General features: G+C 44.3%; 1 protein-coding gene across 1 annotated transcript in view; it reads left to right on the plus strand.

The window, feature by feature from the left end:
- The window catches only part of hydin (HYDIN axonemal central pair apparatus protein), a 541,323-nt gene that overhangs the window by 313,302 nt on the left and 209,558 nt on the right, over window positions 1–18,463 (plus strand). Inside the window, exons 38-45 of the mRNA XM_052028752.1 lie at window positions 372–560; window positions 5,632–5,796; window positions 7,318–7,488; window positions 7,851–7,873; window positions 8,606–8,615; window positions 9,801–10,012; window positions 14,564–14,692; window positions 17,141–17,324. Coding sequence (XP_051884712.1) covers window positions 372–560; window positions 5,632–5,796; window positions 7,318–7,488; window positions 7,851–7,873; window positions 8,606–8,615; window positions 9,801–10,012; window positions 14,564–14,692; window positions 17,141–17,324 — 1,083 coding nt within the window. The remainder of the gene's footprint in view (window positions 1–371; window positions 561–5,631; window positions 5,797–7,317; window positions 7,489–7,850; window positions 7,874–8,605; window positions 8,616–9,800; window positions 10,013–14,563; window positions 14,693–17,140; window positions 17,325–18,463) is intronic.

Here is an 18,463-nt window from a genome sequence, read left to right on the forward strand (position 1 = left end):
CACTCTTATTGGTTTGTGTACAGATGGTCGCAGCCAGGCAAGGACAGTTCAGGACACATCCTGACAGGATGATAATCTTCAAGGGAAGTGTCTGAAGATGTAACATTAGAAACAGGAACCCAGCTGAGTGACACACTGATCAGGATAAGGGGACCAGCAAATTAAGTGGTTGGCTGAAATTTTGGTGTTAGAAGGAAAGTTTTCATTTTGTAGGACACAGCTATCAGTTCTGGGACAATGACAAACCCAAGGGAACAAAACTTTCAAGACAAAATAAATGAAATTTGCTTGTTTTTCTTTAAAAAAATGCCACAATCAGCAGCTGTTTAACTTTGAGTTACAATTTCAGTAAGGATGTGATTTCCCAGCAGATGCGAAAGAAAGTGAAATGGAAGAGAAGCCATCTGAGCAGACTGATAAGCCAGAATGGCAGATGACTTTCGAAAGCATCAGACAACCAAGTGAAAGTGAAATATCCTCAAGACTAACAGTCGCCTCACCTCCGGAGGACAAAAGGGAGCCCGAAACTGAAGCAGCTGAGAAAGCAGCAAAGGCCAAAGGTACAGAGAAACCTTCTGCCATTTAAACAAATCTCTTCATACTGCTGTTCAATGATATTTATCGATTCTCGTTCTTACATTTTCAGTTGATTCTTCCCATCCCATTTTTCTTGAGGGGAGAGAGTTGCTGATTTCTGTCCACCACTCTTCATGTGAAGAAATGCTGCTGCTGCCATTGCTGAACAGTCTAGTTCTGATTTGTTAGCGCTCCTTGACTGGACTCCTGCACCACAGGCCACAGTTTCTCTCTGTCTGCCCTGTACCTGTACCTGTTATTCATCTTGCCATTGTCTATGTGCCCTCTGTTTATTGTCACTGTCAGACTGTTTATTGAAGGAATTGTCTATCAATGCACCTAAGTCTTGGAGTAACTGGTTTGCATAGGACCTTTGAAGATATGAGGAAATGCTTCAACATCTAATGCATCGAACGTATTTAGTGCGCAAAATATTAATTAATTATTAACTAAGGTGCATGTAGTGAGAAGCCGCCCATTGTGGCTTTATCATCTTTTCTAGTGCCTTTGTTTGCATCACTACAATGTTATGTGCACTACTGCAACAGTGCTATGAGTTGTTCACTGAGAGCTCAACCAGAAAGAGATTGCCTAGTTTGCCTCCTATCTCTTTCTCTTCCTGTTCTCTTTAGCTCCTTGCTGTGTAGGTTGTGGCAAGGCTCAAGTGCAGGGTGGGCAGTGGGGTTGTTACTTCAGCTTGCTGCTGCTCTGCTTTATCGCATTTTGTGTGGCAGCATGGCTTTTATTCTATGTCTGGTACACAGGTGGGTGCACGCCGGGGTCCTAAGCTATCCTGTCACGAGGGAGCTATTGTTGCCAGTTGAGATACTCAGATGCAGATGGTGCAATGACCACTCCAGACTGAACGTGCGATGACTGCCATCAGGATACCGGCCACTGAACAGCTTGATTATCTGCCTCTGGCTACAGCAGCAGCTTTCAGCTGCAGTACGTTAGAAAGGTGCTATGCAGTGCTGACAATGTGACTTGCATGAATTCACAGTACACTGCACCATGAAACCTGCAGTTCTTGCTACACTGTGTTTGATCTGTCTGCTGCTCTCTAGCAAGAGAGAACAAAATGTTCCCCACTCTCCCATAGACGTCATAAAGCAATAGCAGAGAGCAAACCTTGACATGGCAAAAATCTTTAGCCCCAGTCTTGAAGGAGCCAGGTGCATAAAAGTTCACAGCCACAGGTACTTTGACTTTCACAGGCAGCACACCGTGTAAGTCGCACCACTAGAAGGTTGAATTTGTGGTTGTAACAGGTGGCAGATTATAGTGAGGACATCCTTTCTGAAACATATTGGCATGCTTTTCCTACCTTGGGTTTAGATAGGAACATTGTTGCCTGAACCCTGGGTACATTTGGCTTCCTGGTACAAAATCATTTATTTCTCTTTATTCTTGTTCAATCAGCTAACCATCGTCTGTGTGCCCTCTGTTCATTCTCCATCAGAATTTTACTAACAGAATTGCCTATTAGTGCACCAGAGCCTGTGAGAAACTGGTTTGCATAGAACCTTTGAAGGTATGAAGAAATGCTTCGGCATCTGATGCACTTAGCGTATTTAATATTTAATAACTAAGGTACCTGCTAAAAGAGCTCTAGAAGCAAGTGTCGCTTGCAACATTCACTGGAAATCAATTAGTAGAAACCTAAAACCTGAAAATAATTTAGGTAGCTTCAAATGCTTGGACTCTTTCCTCCTGGCAAACTTGTGTTCATCCATGTGTGATGAAAGAAGACATTAGCTGAAACATTGTGCACCAAAATGGCATTGTTGTTGCATAATCAAGATTGATTGCATTTTAGCTCATGACCTTGCTGCTCTGCATCATTTTTATGGCCATTAGTTGCACGTTTGCTAATGCGTCCAACGGGAATCTGTCTGCTGCCACCCATCCCCCAGTGTGCGCCCACATTGGATGTCCAGTGGGTGCTCACATCCATGTTGGATGCCATTTTTGGAAAAGAAATGGTACCCATCGTGTCCAAGGTTGTGTGCTACAGATGGAAGCGTTGTACCAGTCATGTCCTAAGTCCAAATTGTTGTCCCTTTTTCTTACTCCTCCCAGTTTCTCTTGGTCATCCAGTTAAGACCAGTGATATTCTCTCTAATTGGAACAATTGTATAAATCCAATGTGAATATGTCATACTGAACTCTTACATCAATCTTGCTTGATCCTAAACAGCAGACAGGAATGGTTGGTTAACATTCGGAAAAGTCCCTGGGAAGATCAAAGGTCTGCAGCCCCACCTCATCTAGTCCTGAATAGTAGTGGGCCAAATCTGCAGCTAACAGGAGAAAGCTCTAAGGATGTTCCAGACCTCAGCAATGGCAAGGCCCAACACATAACTGGTGCAGTCAAAGCTGAAGCATTAACAGCCATGTTCAACCAGAAGTGATGAATGGATGATCCTGAGATCCTTCCTTCTGAGATCCCCACCATCAAAGTTTCAGGCAATGGCCATGTCCAAGAGAGAGTCTAATCACCTATCCTTGATTTTCCATTGCATCACTATTGCTGAGACCCCATCATCAACATCCTGGTGGTCACCATTAAACCATAGAACCATAGAACCATACAGCACAAAACAGGCCCTTCGGCCCACCATGTTAACCACAAACTCAGCTGGACTGGCCATAGAAATATCATGGCTACACGAGCAGATTATTTGCCAGATATTCTCCAGCAAGTAACTCACCTCCTGACACTTCAGAGCCTTTCCACCATCTACAAGGCACAAGTCAGAAGTGTGACAGAGACTGCAGATTCTGTAATCTGGAGCGAAAAAGAACAAACTCCTGGAGGAGCTCAGCAGGTCAGGCAGCATCTGTGGAGGCAAAGGGGTAGTCGACGTTTTGACCAGTCCTGATGCAGGGTCTTGACCCAAAACATCAACTATCCCCTTGCTGCCACAGATGGTGTCCGACCAGCTGAGTTCGTCCAGCAGAAGTGTGATGGAATACCCTCCACTTGTCTGGATTAGATCAACACCATCCAGGACAAAGCAACCTGCTTGACTGTCACCTCAGCAAACACCCTAAACATTCATTCCCTCCGCTACTGGTGCATGGTGGCTGCAGTGTGTAACGTCTACAAAATGCAGTGTAGTTACTCACCCGATCTACTCCGACAGCAGCTCCTAAACCCGTGACGATCACCACCAAAAAGGACAAGGGTAGCAGGCCACCCACCACCTCGACTCCCACCCCGGACATTCTCTACTCTCGCCCCTCCCACCAGGCAGAAGATACAAAAGCTTGAAAACACGTACCACCAGACTGAAGGACAGCTTCTATCCCACTGTTATCAGGCTCTTGAACGGACCTCTCATATGTTAAAAGATGAACTCCTTGATCTTCCAATCTACCTCTTTGTGGCCCTTGTACTGTATTTGTCTGCCTGCACTGCACTTTCTCTGTAACTGTAACACTATATTCTGCATTCAATTTTCTTTTCTACTACCTCAATGTAATTATGTATAGAATGATCTGCCTGGATGGCATGCAAACAAAGCTTTTCACTGTATCTCGGTACATCTGACGATAATAAACCAATTCCAATTCCAATTCTCCTCCAAGTTGTTGGAAGTATATCACCAGTCCTCCATCATTAATCCTGGAACTCCCTCCCTAGAAACACTGTGGAACACCTTCACTGGAAGGACTTAAGCAGTTCAAGTAGGAGCTCACCCCCACCTTCCCAAGGGTATTTGGGGACAGGCAGTAATGGTTAACTTTCCCAATAATGCCCCAGATCCCGAACAATGAATAACTAAAAAACACTCTGCACAATCAGAGGAAGTAATCAAGACTTGTCAGCCTTTCCTTATTCCAAACAGGCAGTCAGCAAAAACACTGAGGAGACAATAAGACCATAAGACACAGGAGCAGAATTGGGCCATTTGGCCCATCGAGTCTGCTCTGCCATTCGATCATGGCTGAGTTATTTTCCCCTCTCAACCCCATTCTCCTGCCTTCTCCCATAACCCTTGACACCCTTACTAATCAAGAACCTATCAACCTCTGCTTTAAATACACCCAATGATTTGGCCTCCACAGCTGTCTGTGGCAATGAATTCCACAGATTCGCCAACCTCTGGCTAAAGAAATTCCTCTTCATCTCAGTTCTTAAAGGGACATCCTTTCATTCTGAGGCTGTGCCCTCTGGTTCTAGACTTTCCCAGTACTGGAAACATTCTCTCCACGTCCACTCTATCCAGGCCTTTCAATGTTCAGTAGGTTTCAATGAGATCCCCCCTCATCCTTCTAAACTCCAGTGAGTACAGGCCCAGAGCCATCAAACGCTCCTCATACATTAACCCTTTCATCCCCAGGATCATTCTCGTAAAACCTCCTCTGGACTCTCTCCAATGCCAGCACATCCTTCCTTCGATATGGAATGTTATAGCTGGCAATGTATGCACACTGTAAGATATTGATGTGAGGCTTCCAGCACTGCTAATAACAGTGGTGAACCAATAGATGTTGAACAGGAGTCTTGCTTGTTGATAGGTCATTGATAGGTTGTGATGAATTGAATGGTTTTACTTGGGCAATTGTTGGGATATAATATTTGAAGGTGTGTTGTTGACTCTGATCACACGTGAGGATTGTGAATTTTTTGGAGCACTCACTCCAGGTCCTTAACATTGACACGTAGCATTGACCTCCTTGTCTATCTGTTCCTATTTCATTCTGAGAGAGTTTGAAGGTCTTCCTGGCCCCGGACATAATGTCTTCCCTTTTCTCCACACCTTCACCAGGGTGTCCAGTTCAGCATCAGGAAAGCCAGCACTGGAAGGAACTGGTTAATCCGACCCTGTGATCCCTTGCCCTTTCTCGGGAATTACTGAACTTCGCTTTCACCAACTCTTCCTGTTCTTTTAGTTAGAAGTGTTCAGAAAAGGAACAGTATTATGCCGGTCAGTGGGCAAGATCATGCTTATAATCCTTAGGAAAAGAGTTTCATGTAGATTTGAGGAAGGAATGAAGATAGGGAAATTACTTTGTGCAAAGTTTATGTTTATGTGTCTATTGCAGGAGAGAAACCAGAATCCACCATTAATATCGGTGTTGGAGAACTGGAGGTCACCCCCGTGTCCATGGCTATTGGCAGATACCTTGGACTGGACTTGTCCCCTGAGGCATGTGCCGCCCGGAACCGCAGAGGCATTGCCTTCATTGTACATGGAACTCCTCGCTCAGGTATGGATTCAGAAGGGAGAAAGGGTGACATGGGTTAGGGTAAACATGACAGTAACTTAGGCTTGGAAACTTTAAATTATTGTGCCATACGATGACTTAGACACAAGAAAACAAACCTGAAACATACTCAACACAGTAGTGCAGCGGTTAGCGTAACGCTTTACAGCGCCAGCGACCCGGGTTCAATTCCCGCTGCTGTCTGTAAGGAGTTTGTACATTCTCCCTGTGTCTGCGTGGGTTTCGTCCGGGTGCTCCAGTTTCCTCCCATATTCCAAAGACATACAGGTTAGGAAGTTGTGGGCATGTTATGTTGGCGCCGGAAGCGTGGCGACACTTGCGGGCTGCCCCCAGAACACTCTACACAGAAGATTCATTTCACTGTGTGTTTTGATGTACATGTGACTAATAAAGAGATCTTACCTTATGTTACTTTCATATGGAGTTTAACGGTAAGTTCTGTTGCAGTCCTCTATGTGAATGATATGTTTACGTTCAGAGGCCACTGGACAAGCAGCAGTGATGTCAATGGCTGCACGGCCAGTGTCTGAAGTTGATGCTATAACACCATGTACATGCCATGAAGAACCAGTATGGGCCTTACATGTGGGAGCAGACTTTAACTGAAGAGTCTAGGCCTTCTTCATTGAGCCCAATCAGTGAGTCACTGTCGAACAGCTCACCTTAGTTGCAGGCCACGGAATCCTTTCGGATGCCACAAGTCACCTTTTACTGGTTGGGGTTGGGGTGCGATAACTTTGGTCTTTTCCCCAGGTGCCCACCTCCAGTGGTACAACGTGTCACCATATATCCGAGGGAGGTGGTCCCTGCTGCCACTGCCCAACTGCCTCTCAAAGCCAAAGTTGCTCCTAAAGGTTCCCACTGGGAAATGATTAGATTATAAACTTGCACTTCTCACACAGCTTGACCTGGATCGCACAGTTGCATCCACACTACCATGAACACTGCCCTGTATGTCACACACATAAAGTCTACCTCCCACGTGAAGCTGGCCTTTATCATCTCTCGAGCATAGTTTTAGCCCTTTATACCGCACTCAAGTGTTCTGATCCCAGTACTCTGTAAGAAGGATATTGCTGCTTGCTGCGTCTGTGTGTTATTAAGAGACCTGTTGAGTATCCACATGCACAATCACCTCTTGCATATGGTTGGGTTTCCTGGGAGTTTCTGAAGCTAGCCCCATGATAACAGATAATCTCACCAAGAGATAACAATGTCTACCCCTTGACAGTTTCCAGTTTTTGGATAGTGATCAGAAGCAGCTACAGTGGCTGAACTTTCTCCTCCCTAATCTAGAGGTACTGAGACCAACTGTGATTGCTTCCGTTTTGATCAGATGACTGAAAACCGATGGAAGCTAAATGCTGAGCACTTGCCACCCTATCTGACTCACACAACCCTTAAGAATTAGATATAGATGTTTTTAAGATACTTGTTCATTCTGTGACTCCTATATTTTCCAGTTCTGATGTTGCAATAAGTTTTTCTCATGTTTTGTTACAGGAAAGACAAAAGCTGCTATCTTCCTTGCAAACCACTACCACGCTGCCTATTTAACCATTGACGCTGTTGTACAGGAAGCAGTTTCAAGTGGCAGCTCACCAGTGGCTTTGCGGGCTCAGGGATTATGTGCCAAGGCTACCTTGGAGCAGATGCTAAAAGAGAACGAAGAGGGTGATTGTTTTGACACCTTTATTTTGCTCACCGTCTCAAGAGTCCAGTCGCAATATCTAATCTCCCCATGTGACTAGGCAAGCCAGTTCTCGTTGGGCACGTTTACTGAGATTTCAGCACATCTATTTCAGCATAGCCATTTAAGATGGAGTTCTGCTTCTCCATTCCAAACAGAAAGCGACCTAAATAGAACTCTGGTTAGGCCACATTTTGAGTATTGCGTGCAATTCTAGTCACCTCACTACAGGAAGGATGTCGAGGCTTTAGAGAGGGTGCAGAGGAGGTTTACTAGGATGCTGCCTGGATTAGAGGGCATGTGCTGTCAGGAGAGGCTGGACAAACTTGGGCTCTTTTCTCTGGAGCGGCAAAGGCTGTGGGGAGATCTGTTGGAAGTGTATAAAATTATGAGGGGCATAGATAGGGTGGACAAGCAATATCTTTTTCCCATTATTGAGTGATCCAATACCAGAGGGCTTGCATTTAAGGTGAGAGGGGGTAGGTTCAGAACAGACGTGAGGGGTACATTTTTTACTGAAAGAATGGTGGATGCCTGGAATGCGTTGCCTGATAGGGTGGTGGAGGCAAACTCATTGGGGGCTTTCAAGAAGGGCTTGGATGGGCACATGAATGAGAGGAAAATGGAGGGATATGGGTATTCTGCAGGTAGGAGGGAATAGCTATGTCAGCACAACATTGTGGGCCGAAGGGCCTGTTCTGTGCTGTACTGTTCTATGTTCTATGGTCAATGTTCTAAATATCTGTCATTGTTTGGATAATTTTCTCTTTCAGACTTTTGCTTCATCCCCAAAATTCTGGTGACCGATCAACATAGTGTTTAAAGAAAATTGTAACTTTTGTTTAGGACCCTGCATTTTTTCTCGAGGTCTGCATTTTTTTAAGGCATTTATTGCCCATCCCTAATTGCCCTTGAGAAGGTGATGGTGAAGGTGCTCTCATTATGCTATCAGAGACCTAGACCTAGAGGCAATGAAGGATTTAGATCCACAATTTTAACCCAGTGACTAATTTCCAAATCAGGATTAGTCTATAAACTGAAGAGAAACAAGTTGCAGGTTGTGGTGTTTCCATGTGCCTGATGCCCATGTCCTTGGCGTAGTGGTTCTGGGGTTAGTAGGTGTTGCCAGAATAGACAAGGTGAGTGACGGTACATGGTCCCAACATTGCTGAAGGGAGTAAATGTTTAGTCTGGTGGAATGGGTACAGATCAAGAGGGATGTTCTGTCTTGGTTGGTGTTGAATTTTTTTGAGTGTTGTTGGAGCTGTTTACATACAGATAAGTGGAGAGTTTTTTATCGCATTGATTTATTCCCTGTTGATAGTCACAGAGTTGTACAGCACAGAAACAGGCCCTCTACCTCCATGTTGACCTTTTTGCCCATTTGCCCCAACCTCATTTGGCCTCACTGTGCCCATATCCTTCTGTGCCTTTCCTATTTAAGTGGCTGTCTAAATGATGGAAAGACTTTGTGGAGCCATGCTGCAGGTCGCCCAGCTTCTGACTTGCTCTTATAGGCATGGTACTGTGTGGGTAGTCTGACTGTGTTTGGCCAGGATAATGATGATGGAGTCCCAGCTATTTGAATGCCATTAAATGTCAAAGAGGATGTTCATTGTGGGAGATGTTCATTGCTTGGCACTTTCAGCAGTGTCTGGAATTCAGTTTTTTAATTTCTGAAAAACTCTGAGGGTGATCTTATAGAGGTTTATAAAATCATGAGAGGCATAGATAGGGTAGATAGTCTTCTTCCCAGGACAGAGGGGTCTAAAACTTTAGGTCGTAGGTTTAAGGTGAGAGGGGAAAGATTTAAATGGGATCTGAGGGGTAGGTTTTTCACATAGGGCGGTGGGTATGTGGAACGAGCTGCCAGATGAGATGGTAGGGGTGGGTACAATTACAATGTTTAAATATTTGCACAGGTACATGGATAGGAAAGGTTTGGAGGGATAGGGCCAAATGTAGGCAAATAGGTATGAATCTTGGTTGGCATGGACAAGTTGGGCTGAAGGGCCTGTTTCTGTGCTGTATAATCAATAAAACTGAGATTAATGTAGGATTAGTGGGTGGTTGATGGTTGGCGCAGACTTGGTGGGCTGAAGGCCCTGTTTCCGTGCTGTATCTCTCTATGACTATATGACTGTTCCAGCTAAAGTGGACAATGGGAAGATTCAATTCAAAATATTGTACAGTGTAGTCAATCTTCCTCAGAGCTTTATGGAACACCTCCAAGGGACGTTAACTGAGTACCTTCCCAGCCCTCACTATGTGCTTTTCAAATGTGTTCTCATTCCAGCAGCACAACAGGAGGGAACCATGCAGCCTTCAGTTCAAGCACTTGGAGGCATCAACGTTGACAGAGTAAACAAGCAGCCACCTGAAGGTAGCCCAAACTCCGATCTCAAACTTGTACCTGCATCGGCCAATGCCCAGGTGAAAACCAGCCAAGTCACCTCAAGGACAAGCCAAGTTATGCAGAAACAGCACACTGACAACGTGGCTTCACAGGTAGCGTACAACAACAACTTGACCGAAAACGTCAATGATTTCTCTCCCCCTCTGAGGAAGTGCTCAAACCTCTGAGTTCTTCCAGCAGTTTGTTTTTTGTTGGTGTAAGTTATTTGTTTTAACTCTACTGGCATAATCAGAGGTAAGATCTTTCACGATTCATTATTTTTTTTCTAATTAATTAGTTTTATTAACCTTAAAGTAGACATTGTACACTCTAAAATGACTTGGCGTGGAGACCTCGTGCAAAGTCACGTGGCTGTGAAGTTACAAATTGCGTGATTCCCGTTTGCGTGAAGTTCTGTTAATCTCTTGAATACCACACACCTGTGGAAATCAACCAGTACAACCTCAAAGTCAAAGTCAAGTTTATTGTCATACCCACAAGTACATGTACACACAAGTGCAAAGAAATAATTACTTGCAGCAGCATCACAGGCACATAGCATCAGAGACACAACATTCACAAGATAAACATAAACTAAACATAAATTAAGCATAAATTATACCAAATTATTCAAGAAAGAACACAATTAGAACAAAAGAAGGAAACAAAAAGAAAACAAAATATCGCAAAAAAAACAAAGTCTACCTGGGTAGAGAGTGCAGTAATTTATCGGTTCAATTGCCGAGTATTCCAGAGAAATTATTGTAAAATGCCATCAGGTTTGCAAAGGTCTTTTAGGAATGGAAATCTTTGAACTTTACTGGTCCATAATCCCATAACGCTGTGGTAAAGTCTGAACTGCCATCAGCAATCACTTGCAAGCCATCCAGTTCAGGGGTGGTTAGGAGTGGGCACTGAAAGTTAACCTGTGGTGCATCACCCGCATCCTGTCAATGAATAAAATATGGCATTGTCATTCCAGCTTTAAAAAGGGACCTGACCATTCAATCCCATCACTGCTGGAAGTTGTTTTGCTGGATCTGAAACACAGCATGCGGAGTGCAGGCTGTACGGGGATCGGTACATGTGCAGGAATGGAGCCCCGGATTTGGGGATTGATGGAGTGCTGTCTGTACAGGAATGGGTCCCACGCCATGTTGTGAGCACTCCCAGATGTCTGCAGCTTAAAGGCCTCTGAACCAAACTCTACCAAACTCAAGCTCAGAGCTTCAGGTCACAGAGGCACAGAGACAGGCCCTTCGGCCCACCTCGTCCATGCCGACCGGGATGCCTATCTACACTAATCCCATTTTCCTGCATTAGGCCCGTTTCTCTCTGCTCCTTTCCTGTACAAGTACCCATCCAAACACCTTTTAAACGTTGTCTCTGCCTCTACTACTTCCTCTGGCAGCTTGTTCCTGATATTCACCACCCTCTGTTTGAAAAACTTAGGTCTCCTTTAAATTTCTCCCCTCTCACCTTAAGCCTCTGACCTCTAGTTCTAGACTCCCCTGACCTGCGAAAGAGACTCTGACTATCTACCCCGTCTCTGCCCATCATGATGTTATAAATCTCTACACCCCTCAGCCTCCTGCGCTCCAGTGAGAACAACCACAGCTGATCCAATCTCTCCTCATAACCACAGCCCTCCATTTCAGGGAACATCCTGGTGAATCTCTCCTGCACTCTCTCCATTGCTGTCACAGCATTCCTGTAGTGTGGCGATCAGGACTGTACTTAATTATCCCTATCAATGGTATAGGTTAAATTGTATAGATCAGGGACCAACATGATAGTGTAGCGGTTAGCGTAACGCTATTACAGCGCCAGCGACCCGGGTTCAATTCCAGCCGCTGTTTGTAAGGAGTTTGTACGTTATCCCCGTGTCTGTGTGGGTTTCCTCCAGGCACTCCGGTTTCCTCCCACATTCCAAAGACATATGGGTTAGGAAGTTGTGGGCATGCTATGTTGGCGCCGGAAGCATGGCGACACGTGCGGGCTGCTCCCAGAACACTCTGCGCAAAAGATGCATCTCACTGTGTGTTTTGATGTACATGTGACTAATAAAGAGATCTTATCTTGTCTTATCTACTGTTGGTACAAATGAAAAAAACCTGCAGATCCTGGAAATCTGAACCAAAAGCAGAAAATGCTGGAAACATTCAGTGGGTCAGGGCAGAATCCGTGGAAAGAGAAATAGAATTAGCATTTCAGATTGAAGACCTTTCGTCAGAACTGGGAAAGTGAGAAAAACTATTCTGAGTTCCAGTGAAGGGTCTTGGATTGAAACATTAACTATGCTTTTCTTCCACAGGTACTGCCTGACCTCGTGAGTGTTTCCAGCATTTTCTGCTTTGGTTCAGATCCCTACTGTTAGACCCTGCCACCTATGGGTTGTGCAGTTTCAATTGAATTGGTGTCACCAGTGTGGGTTCTACTTGCTCCATGTATAACACACACAGAAGTACCCAAATTAAGTTACCATTGAGCTAATGCTTGCAGACAACAACTTAGCACAATGGTTTGCTCAGGCAGCCCTTAAAAATTCTAGCTCTTCGTGTTTTATAAATGGATATTTGGGGGAATTTTAATTTCCCAGTTTAGGCGGGCTGGGACAAAAGGTGAAAAAACTCTCCACCCTTCCCCTCCAAATCTTCCATTTGCTGTTTAAATGATTGGCTTGCCGTGTGTAGATAGGGCAGTAACAGTGTATAAGGGGGCCAGTGCCTCACTGTTAACTGACCTATGATATTATACTCATGGAAACTGGAAATCCTGAGCTTTGTGAATCCTGATAAGACTGAGGAGATGAGAAAGGCTGTATCTGTGAAGTAATAGTTTTCATTGCACTACCTATGAGCCAGAAGGAGAGTTGCGTTTTCTCCAGGGTGACAGCATATCTGTGTATGATTGATAGCATCCCCACCCCAACACCATCGCTATAATTTACTTGCCCCCTCCCTCCCCTCTAGAATCTGGCCCCCAGCACTATAATATTCCAGAGGCCTAATTAATTACAGGCGTGAGTTTAAATCTGACCTCAACAAGTGGATATCCCGATTTAATTGACTCAACCCCATGCTCATTCTGAGAAAACCGAAGGTGCTCGTCATCCTACAGAAACCAGCTTTGATATCTGCTTCCTTCACCACCAACGTGCTGTGGTACTGCTCTTGTAGCGTGTGTAAAGTGCAGAGCACCTCCCAGGTCTGCGACCTCTGCTGTGTAAAGTAACAGGAGCAACATCATCACTTGCAACTTTGATTCCAAGTCACACACCATCCTGCCATTGGCCTATTGCTGCAAAGTCAAAATCCTGGGACTCCATAAGTGGCATAACCAGGAAGGCCACCGCACCAGACAGAGAGCAGAGTGGTCCGTCACCATCTCACATGAAAGGGTATTAAATGATTGCTCTGCAAGCAGCATCCAGGTTCCACATGAAGAAGCCTGATCTGCTCACCAGTGTTACCCGGCCCAGATCCCCCATTCCTCGATATACCTTTACTTGACATTATTATCTGTGTAATTGCTGTCTCATCTTAACAGGTAGTCAGTCTGTCGGGTAGGCTGTCACCCCAGTGGGAAAAGGCACGAGATCCCTGCTGTTACTTTTGCAGGCCACCTGGGAAACTCGTGATTCCAGGGTCCAAGTGCAGACATCCTGCCTGCTGCCCACTCTCAAGCTCCAAAGGAATATCCACCCTTTACTGCACATGTTTTTGAGGAGGCTGGTTTACTGAGAGGTGATGGTGCAGGGTGAGAGGGCTGTTCTGTCAGAAGAGGTGAGGCAGTTTGTGTCTGTATACCATGGAGTTTAGAAGAATGAGAGGTGACCTTATTCAAACACATAAGAACCTAAGGATGCTTGCCAGGGTAGATATCGGGATGTTTCCACCAGTGGGAGAGTCAAGGGGACAGAACTAAAAAAAAAGAGGCCGGTCATTTAAAACTTCGGTGCATAAAAACTTCTTCTCTCAGAGAGGGGTGAACCTCTGGCATTCTCTGCCTCCGAGGGTGCTGGAGGTCAGATCATTGGATATATTTAAGGTGGAGATAGATAAATATTTGAAAGATCGAGGAATTGAGGGCTGTGGGGAACTGGCACAGAAGAGGAGTTGAGGGCAGCGTAGATCGGCCATGATCATATTGAATGGTGGGACAGGTTTGAGGGGCCGAGTGGCCTCCTCCTGCTCCCTTGTTCTTGTGTGTTAATTCTGAAGCAGGATGGTGACACGTTCTTGTTTGGCAACAGCTTGGCCACCCTATTGCTATTTCAGATTTCAGTAGGTTGGGTGTTTCTTTCAAACTTCCGTCATGAGAAAACCCAGAATGTTGCGGCCCATCTTCTTTAATTCCAAGCCACGGATAGACCTTGCCCTCCCTAGAATATCCAAGCCCAGCCAGTGTTCGCACAATGCCAGGTTACCACACGCTGATACAACATAGCCCCTCCTAGTGTGAATTGAGAGCATTGTTTGTGAGCTGGAACATTCATCTGGTATTTAACACAATTTATCTCTGTTTCATGCTGAGTGTACCTGAATATTTAAGGTAAGGTTTTGTGACGTGTGTGTGCAATATTGTGGATGTTAATGCTGTAGCATTTGCAAAGAAACATATTTTGATCAATTGCGTATGATCTATTTTTCTGCTGTCTCCAGGTCTCCACAACCATGCAAGCAGTACAGCAGCCTGTGAGTATCACCACAAGCCAGATTGGAGATTCCAACCCAATAAGCTTTCAATTGCCAGATGACATGTTGGTGGAGCTCCTGGCAGAGAGGCTGCAGGTACAGAAATAGTGATAGTACATTAAGCAGAGCCGTGCATAAACCAGAGAGTCGCAATATCATTGTTCAGTCTTCTTCCTCTTACTGGGGTAAAAATGGACAACTTGGACTGATGCCTATGTGGTAGACCCACAGCTCAGCTGACTCCTGGTCTGATGCAATTTCTTGCACTCACTCATTTCTGCTGGGGAGGCCTCTGGATTGTGACACTGGCTGATGTTCCTCCCTCCTCACTGTAGGCGTTAAAGGGAAATTATCGCCCTCCTCCATGTTGAGATCAGCCAACCAGGCGTGGGCTGCTGATGGAGGTTAGGACTTTGTGTTTTCTGCAGCAGGTACTGCTATTCACTGAGTCTGGAGTGACTTGATTTTCCTGGAAAGTGGTACTGTGTCCTGCACAGCCTTGAACCACAAAAAGCAAGAGTCACCATTGTGTAGAGAGCTGCCAAGGCTGACAAAGTGGAAGAGAAAACTCAGAAGCTGGTCCTTGCAGGTCCCGCCAGGAATTTGTTGCTTGTGCCTCCCAGTACTTGCCCTGCTGAGTTTGTAAGGTCAGTGGCAAAGAACTCCATTAGCCCTTTGCAGCTAAGTTCAGAAAAGCTGGGCCTTGAAATCTCGCTGCCGTTCCGGGCCTCGAGAAGGGAATGCTCAGGACTCCCATTGACCAGACTTCACCGAGCAGCTTTGGTTAATGAAAATTCTTGGCTGAGTGGAGAAGAGATTTCATGGATCAGGAAGAATATTCAAAAGCAATTTGTTTATATCCTTAAAAAGAATAAGAACATAAGAAGTAAGAGCAAGAGTATGTTATACACCAACTGAGGCTGCTGTGTCATTGCAGGTGACGCAGTGGTTCTGCAGGTAGACCTGCTGATTATGTTTAGTACTTTATGTATCATTCTTGGCTCAAATGTTCTCTGTATTATATTGTTCTCCTGAACAGTAGTGACTGTCTTTCTAATTCATTCCCACGTTCTCTTTCTCTGTCAATAATTTTACCAGTTTTCTTCCTCATTCCCTCAGAATAATTCAGGCTTTATGTCATCTACATCTTTCACAATTTTTATTCTAATCATGCCTCATTTTGTTGTGATCTCTGTGGTTGAAATGTTTCACTGTTTTTCCTAACTTGTTGAGCTTTCCATGCAGTGAGTAGGAAAGCTAATATCCCATGAATAGCTTGAAGCTTCACTGCCTTCTCCCTTTCTCTTCCTTCCAGTTTATTTACTTGTAGGTTAAATCTCCCAATGTTTATTATCCTTTGTATTTTATTCATTTCAAAAACTCGCTTACATATTTTCTCCTCCTTTTCTCTCCCACTATTGCTGCTGTGCAGGACGCCCTTAATCAGGATCAATCCCTTCATACTTTTCATCTCAGTCTATTTAGATTCTGATTCTTTCTTAACTAGTTGTGTCTCTTTATTCTACTACTTTTATGTTATCGCTAATTAGCATGGCTACTCAGCGCGCTTCTTTGTTCCCTATCCTTTCTAGATGTGCAGTAATCTCCAATAATTAACTGGCAGACCTGTTCTTTGCTGTGTCCCACTAATTTCTCCCACACTCAGTTTCTGCAAACTATTATCGACCTTGTCTGTGTGTTGTCTGCTTTGTTGTACCCAATTTATTTTTTCATATTAATCACTTCCCTCTGTTTATTTTTAACCATGATTTTCGTAGCTATGTTTTGTAGAAGTATTTATTCACGGGCTTTTTAAGTCACCTTTATTTTTTCCCTTTGACCTTCACTTGCATCTTCTTTTTAATCTTTAGACATGTTATTTCTGCCAGATCATTCCTGCTTCTTACTTGTTTAAAGTCCCAGCCATGGCCCTGTTTATCTAAACATTTAATTTAAACCAAACATTCAGCAAATGGTTAGATTTTTATCAGCATGCATCTGTTAGCGTTGTCAGGCCCCAGTTCAAATAGAACATGTAGCACTCACGTATTATATCAATTTCCTGTCTAAACTTTGAAGGATATTCTGAATTAATTGAATTCCCCCTTGGCCAATTATTGGCTTTGATGTTGTTTTAAGGTTGCTGGTAAAAACCTCCACTGTTGCATAAACCCATATCTGCGTTTATGAACAAACCATAACATCTCAAATCATCGTTCCTGTTGTGTGAGGATGAAGCCCCTCAGAGGAAAATAAAGTTAATACTAAGGTGAACTTTATTGTGATGCTTTTACTCCTGAAGTATAAGCAGAAAGTACTGGAAAACCTCAGTGGCCCAGGCATCACTTGTGGAAATAATAACATTATGAATGAGGCACAAATGACCTGCAGTGTTAACTCTTGTTTTTCTCTCTCCCCGGGTGCCGCCTGGCCTGCTGATTGTTTTCAGCACCTTTTGCTTTTATTTCAAATATCTAGCACCTACCACGTTTTGCTTTTATAGTCATGAATCAACCTGTTCTTTTTCACCATTTTCTGTTGTAGCTGAACGACTGTTGCCAAGGGGTTGTATTTGACGGACTGGAGAATCAGCACAGTAACAACGAAACCTCTACACTCCTAGCTGTCTTAAAAGCAATTAACAATAGACGTCACATCTATTTTATCAACCTCAGTCAGGAATACGCAGTAATGAAAGCCAGAGAGAAAGCCAAGCTTCAAGAAGAAGGTGCGTGACTCTTATACAAGGCTGTACAAAATTAGTCTCATAAAATATTAACATTAACAATATTTTTTCCTGTGAAGTTTTAAGTGTATCAAAGTACTGGAAAAATGAACATTTTCTACTTTAGCTGTCCATAATGCTGTGCTAGAAATATTATGGCTGTAATGCAGAATAAAAATTCCCTAGAGGTGCCTTGCTGAAACATTATTAGTTATCCCTACTGATTCAATGATACATGTTTCAAGATCCTTTTTCCAGCAGGAAGACATCATATTCACCCAGTGACATTCTTATCTTTCCATTCAAGGCTATAAAATTACCTGCAATGGCTTCTGTTCCTACACTTGCACCATTACCTCTGGAAATCCTCAGGGTCTTATCCATGAATAAACAAACACATAAACGTAGACACTAGGAACAGGAGTCGGCCCTTCAGCCCTTCAGTACAATCACGACTGCTCGCCTGTCTCAATGCAATATCCCTGTGGTCTCCCCGAACTCCTTGATACCTTCTAGGAATGTATCCATCTCTTTCCTAAATAGTCAACGACTTGCCCTCTACGGCACCCTGCGGTAGTGAATTCCACAGATTTCTCCTCACCTCAGTCCTGAATCTTCTGCACTGTAACCTAAGACTGTAACTCTTCATTGCAGACAAGGGGGACATCCTCCCTTCACCCAGTCTGTCCAGCCCTGTCAGAATTTTGGACATTTTAGTTAGATCCCTCTCATCCTTCTGAACTCTGGTGGATACATCGACTTAGTCTCTCCTCATACAGCTGTCCCACCTTCCCAGGGATGAATCTAGTGAACATTCACTGCACTCCCTCTGTGGCAAGTATATCTTTTAGGAAAGGAGACCAAAACTGCACATAGTTCTCCAGGTGTGGATGACTTCACATTTATCCATGTTAAACTGCATCTGCCATGTTTTTGCCCACCTGCTCAATCTGTCTATGTTGCCTTGAAGCCTCTTTACATCCTTCTCATAATTCATGATCCCACCCAGTTTACTGTCATCCGTTAGCCATGAAACATGACATTCCATTTGCTCATCCTAAGCATTGATATATACTCTATGAATAGCTGAGGCCCAAGCACTGGTCCCTGCAGCCTCCCAGTTCAGCACCCTCATTTTGGTT

The sequence above is a fragment of the Pristis pectinata genome, chromosome 13, assembly GCF_009764475.1.
Source record: "Pristis pectinata isolate sPriPec2 chromosome 13, sPriPec2.1.pri, whole genome shotgun sequence".
NCBI lineage: Eukaryota > Metazoa > Chordata > Chondrichthyes > Rhinopristiformes > Pristidae > Pristis > Pristis pectinata.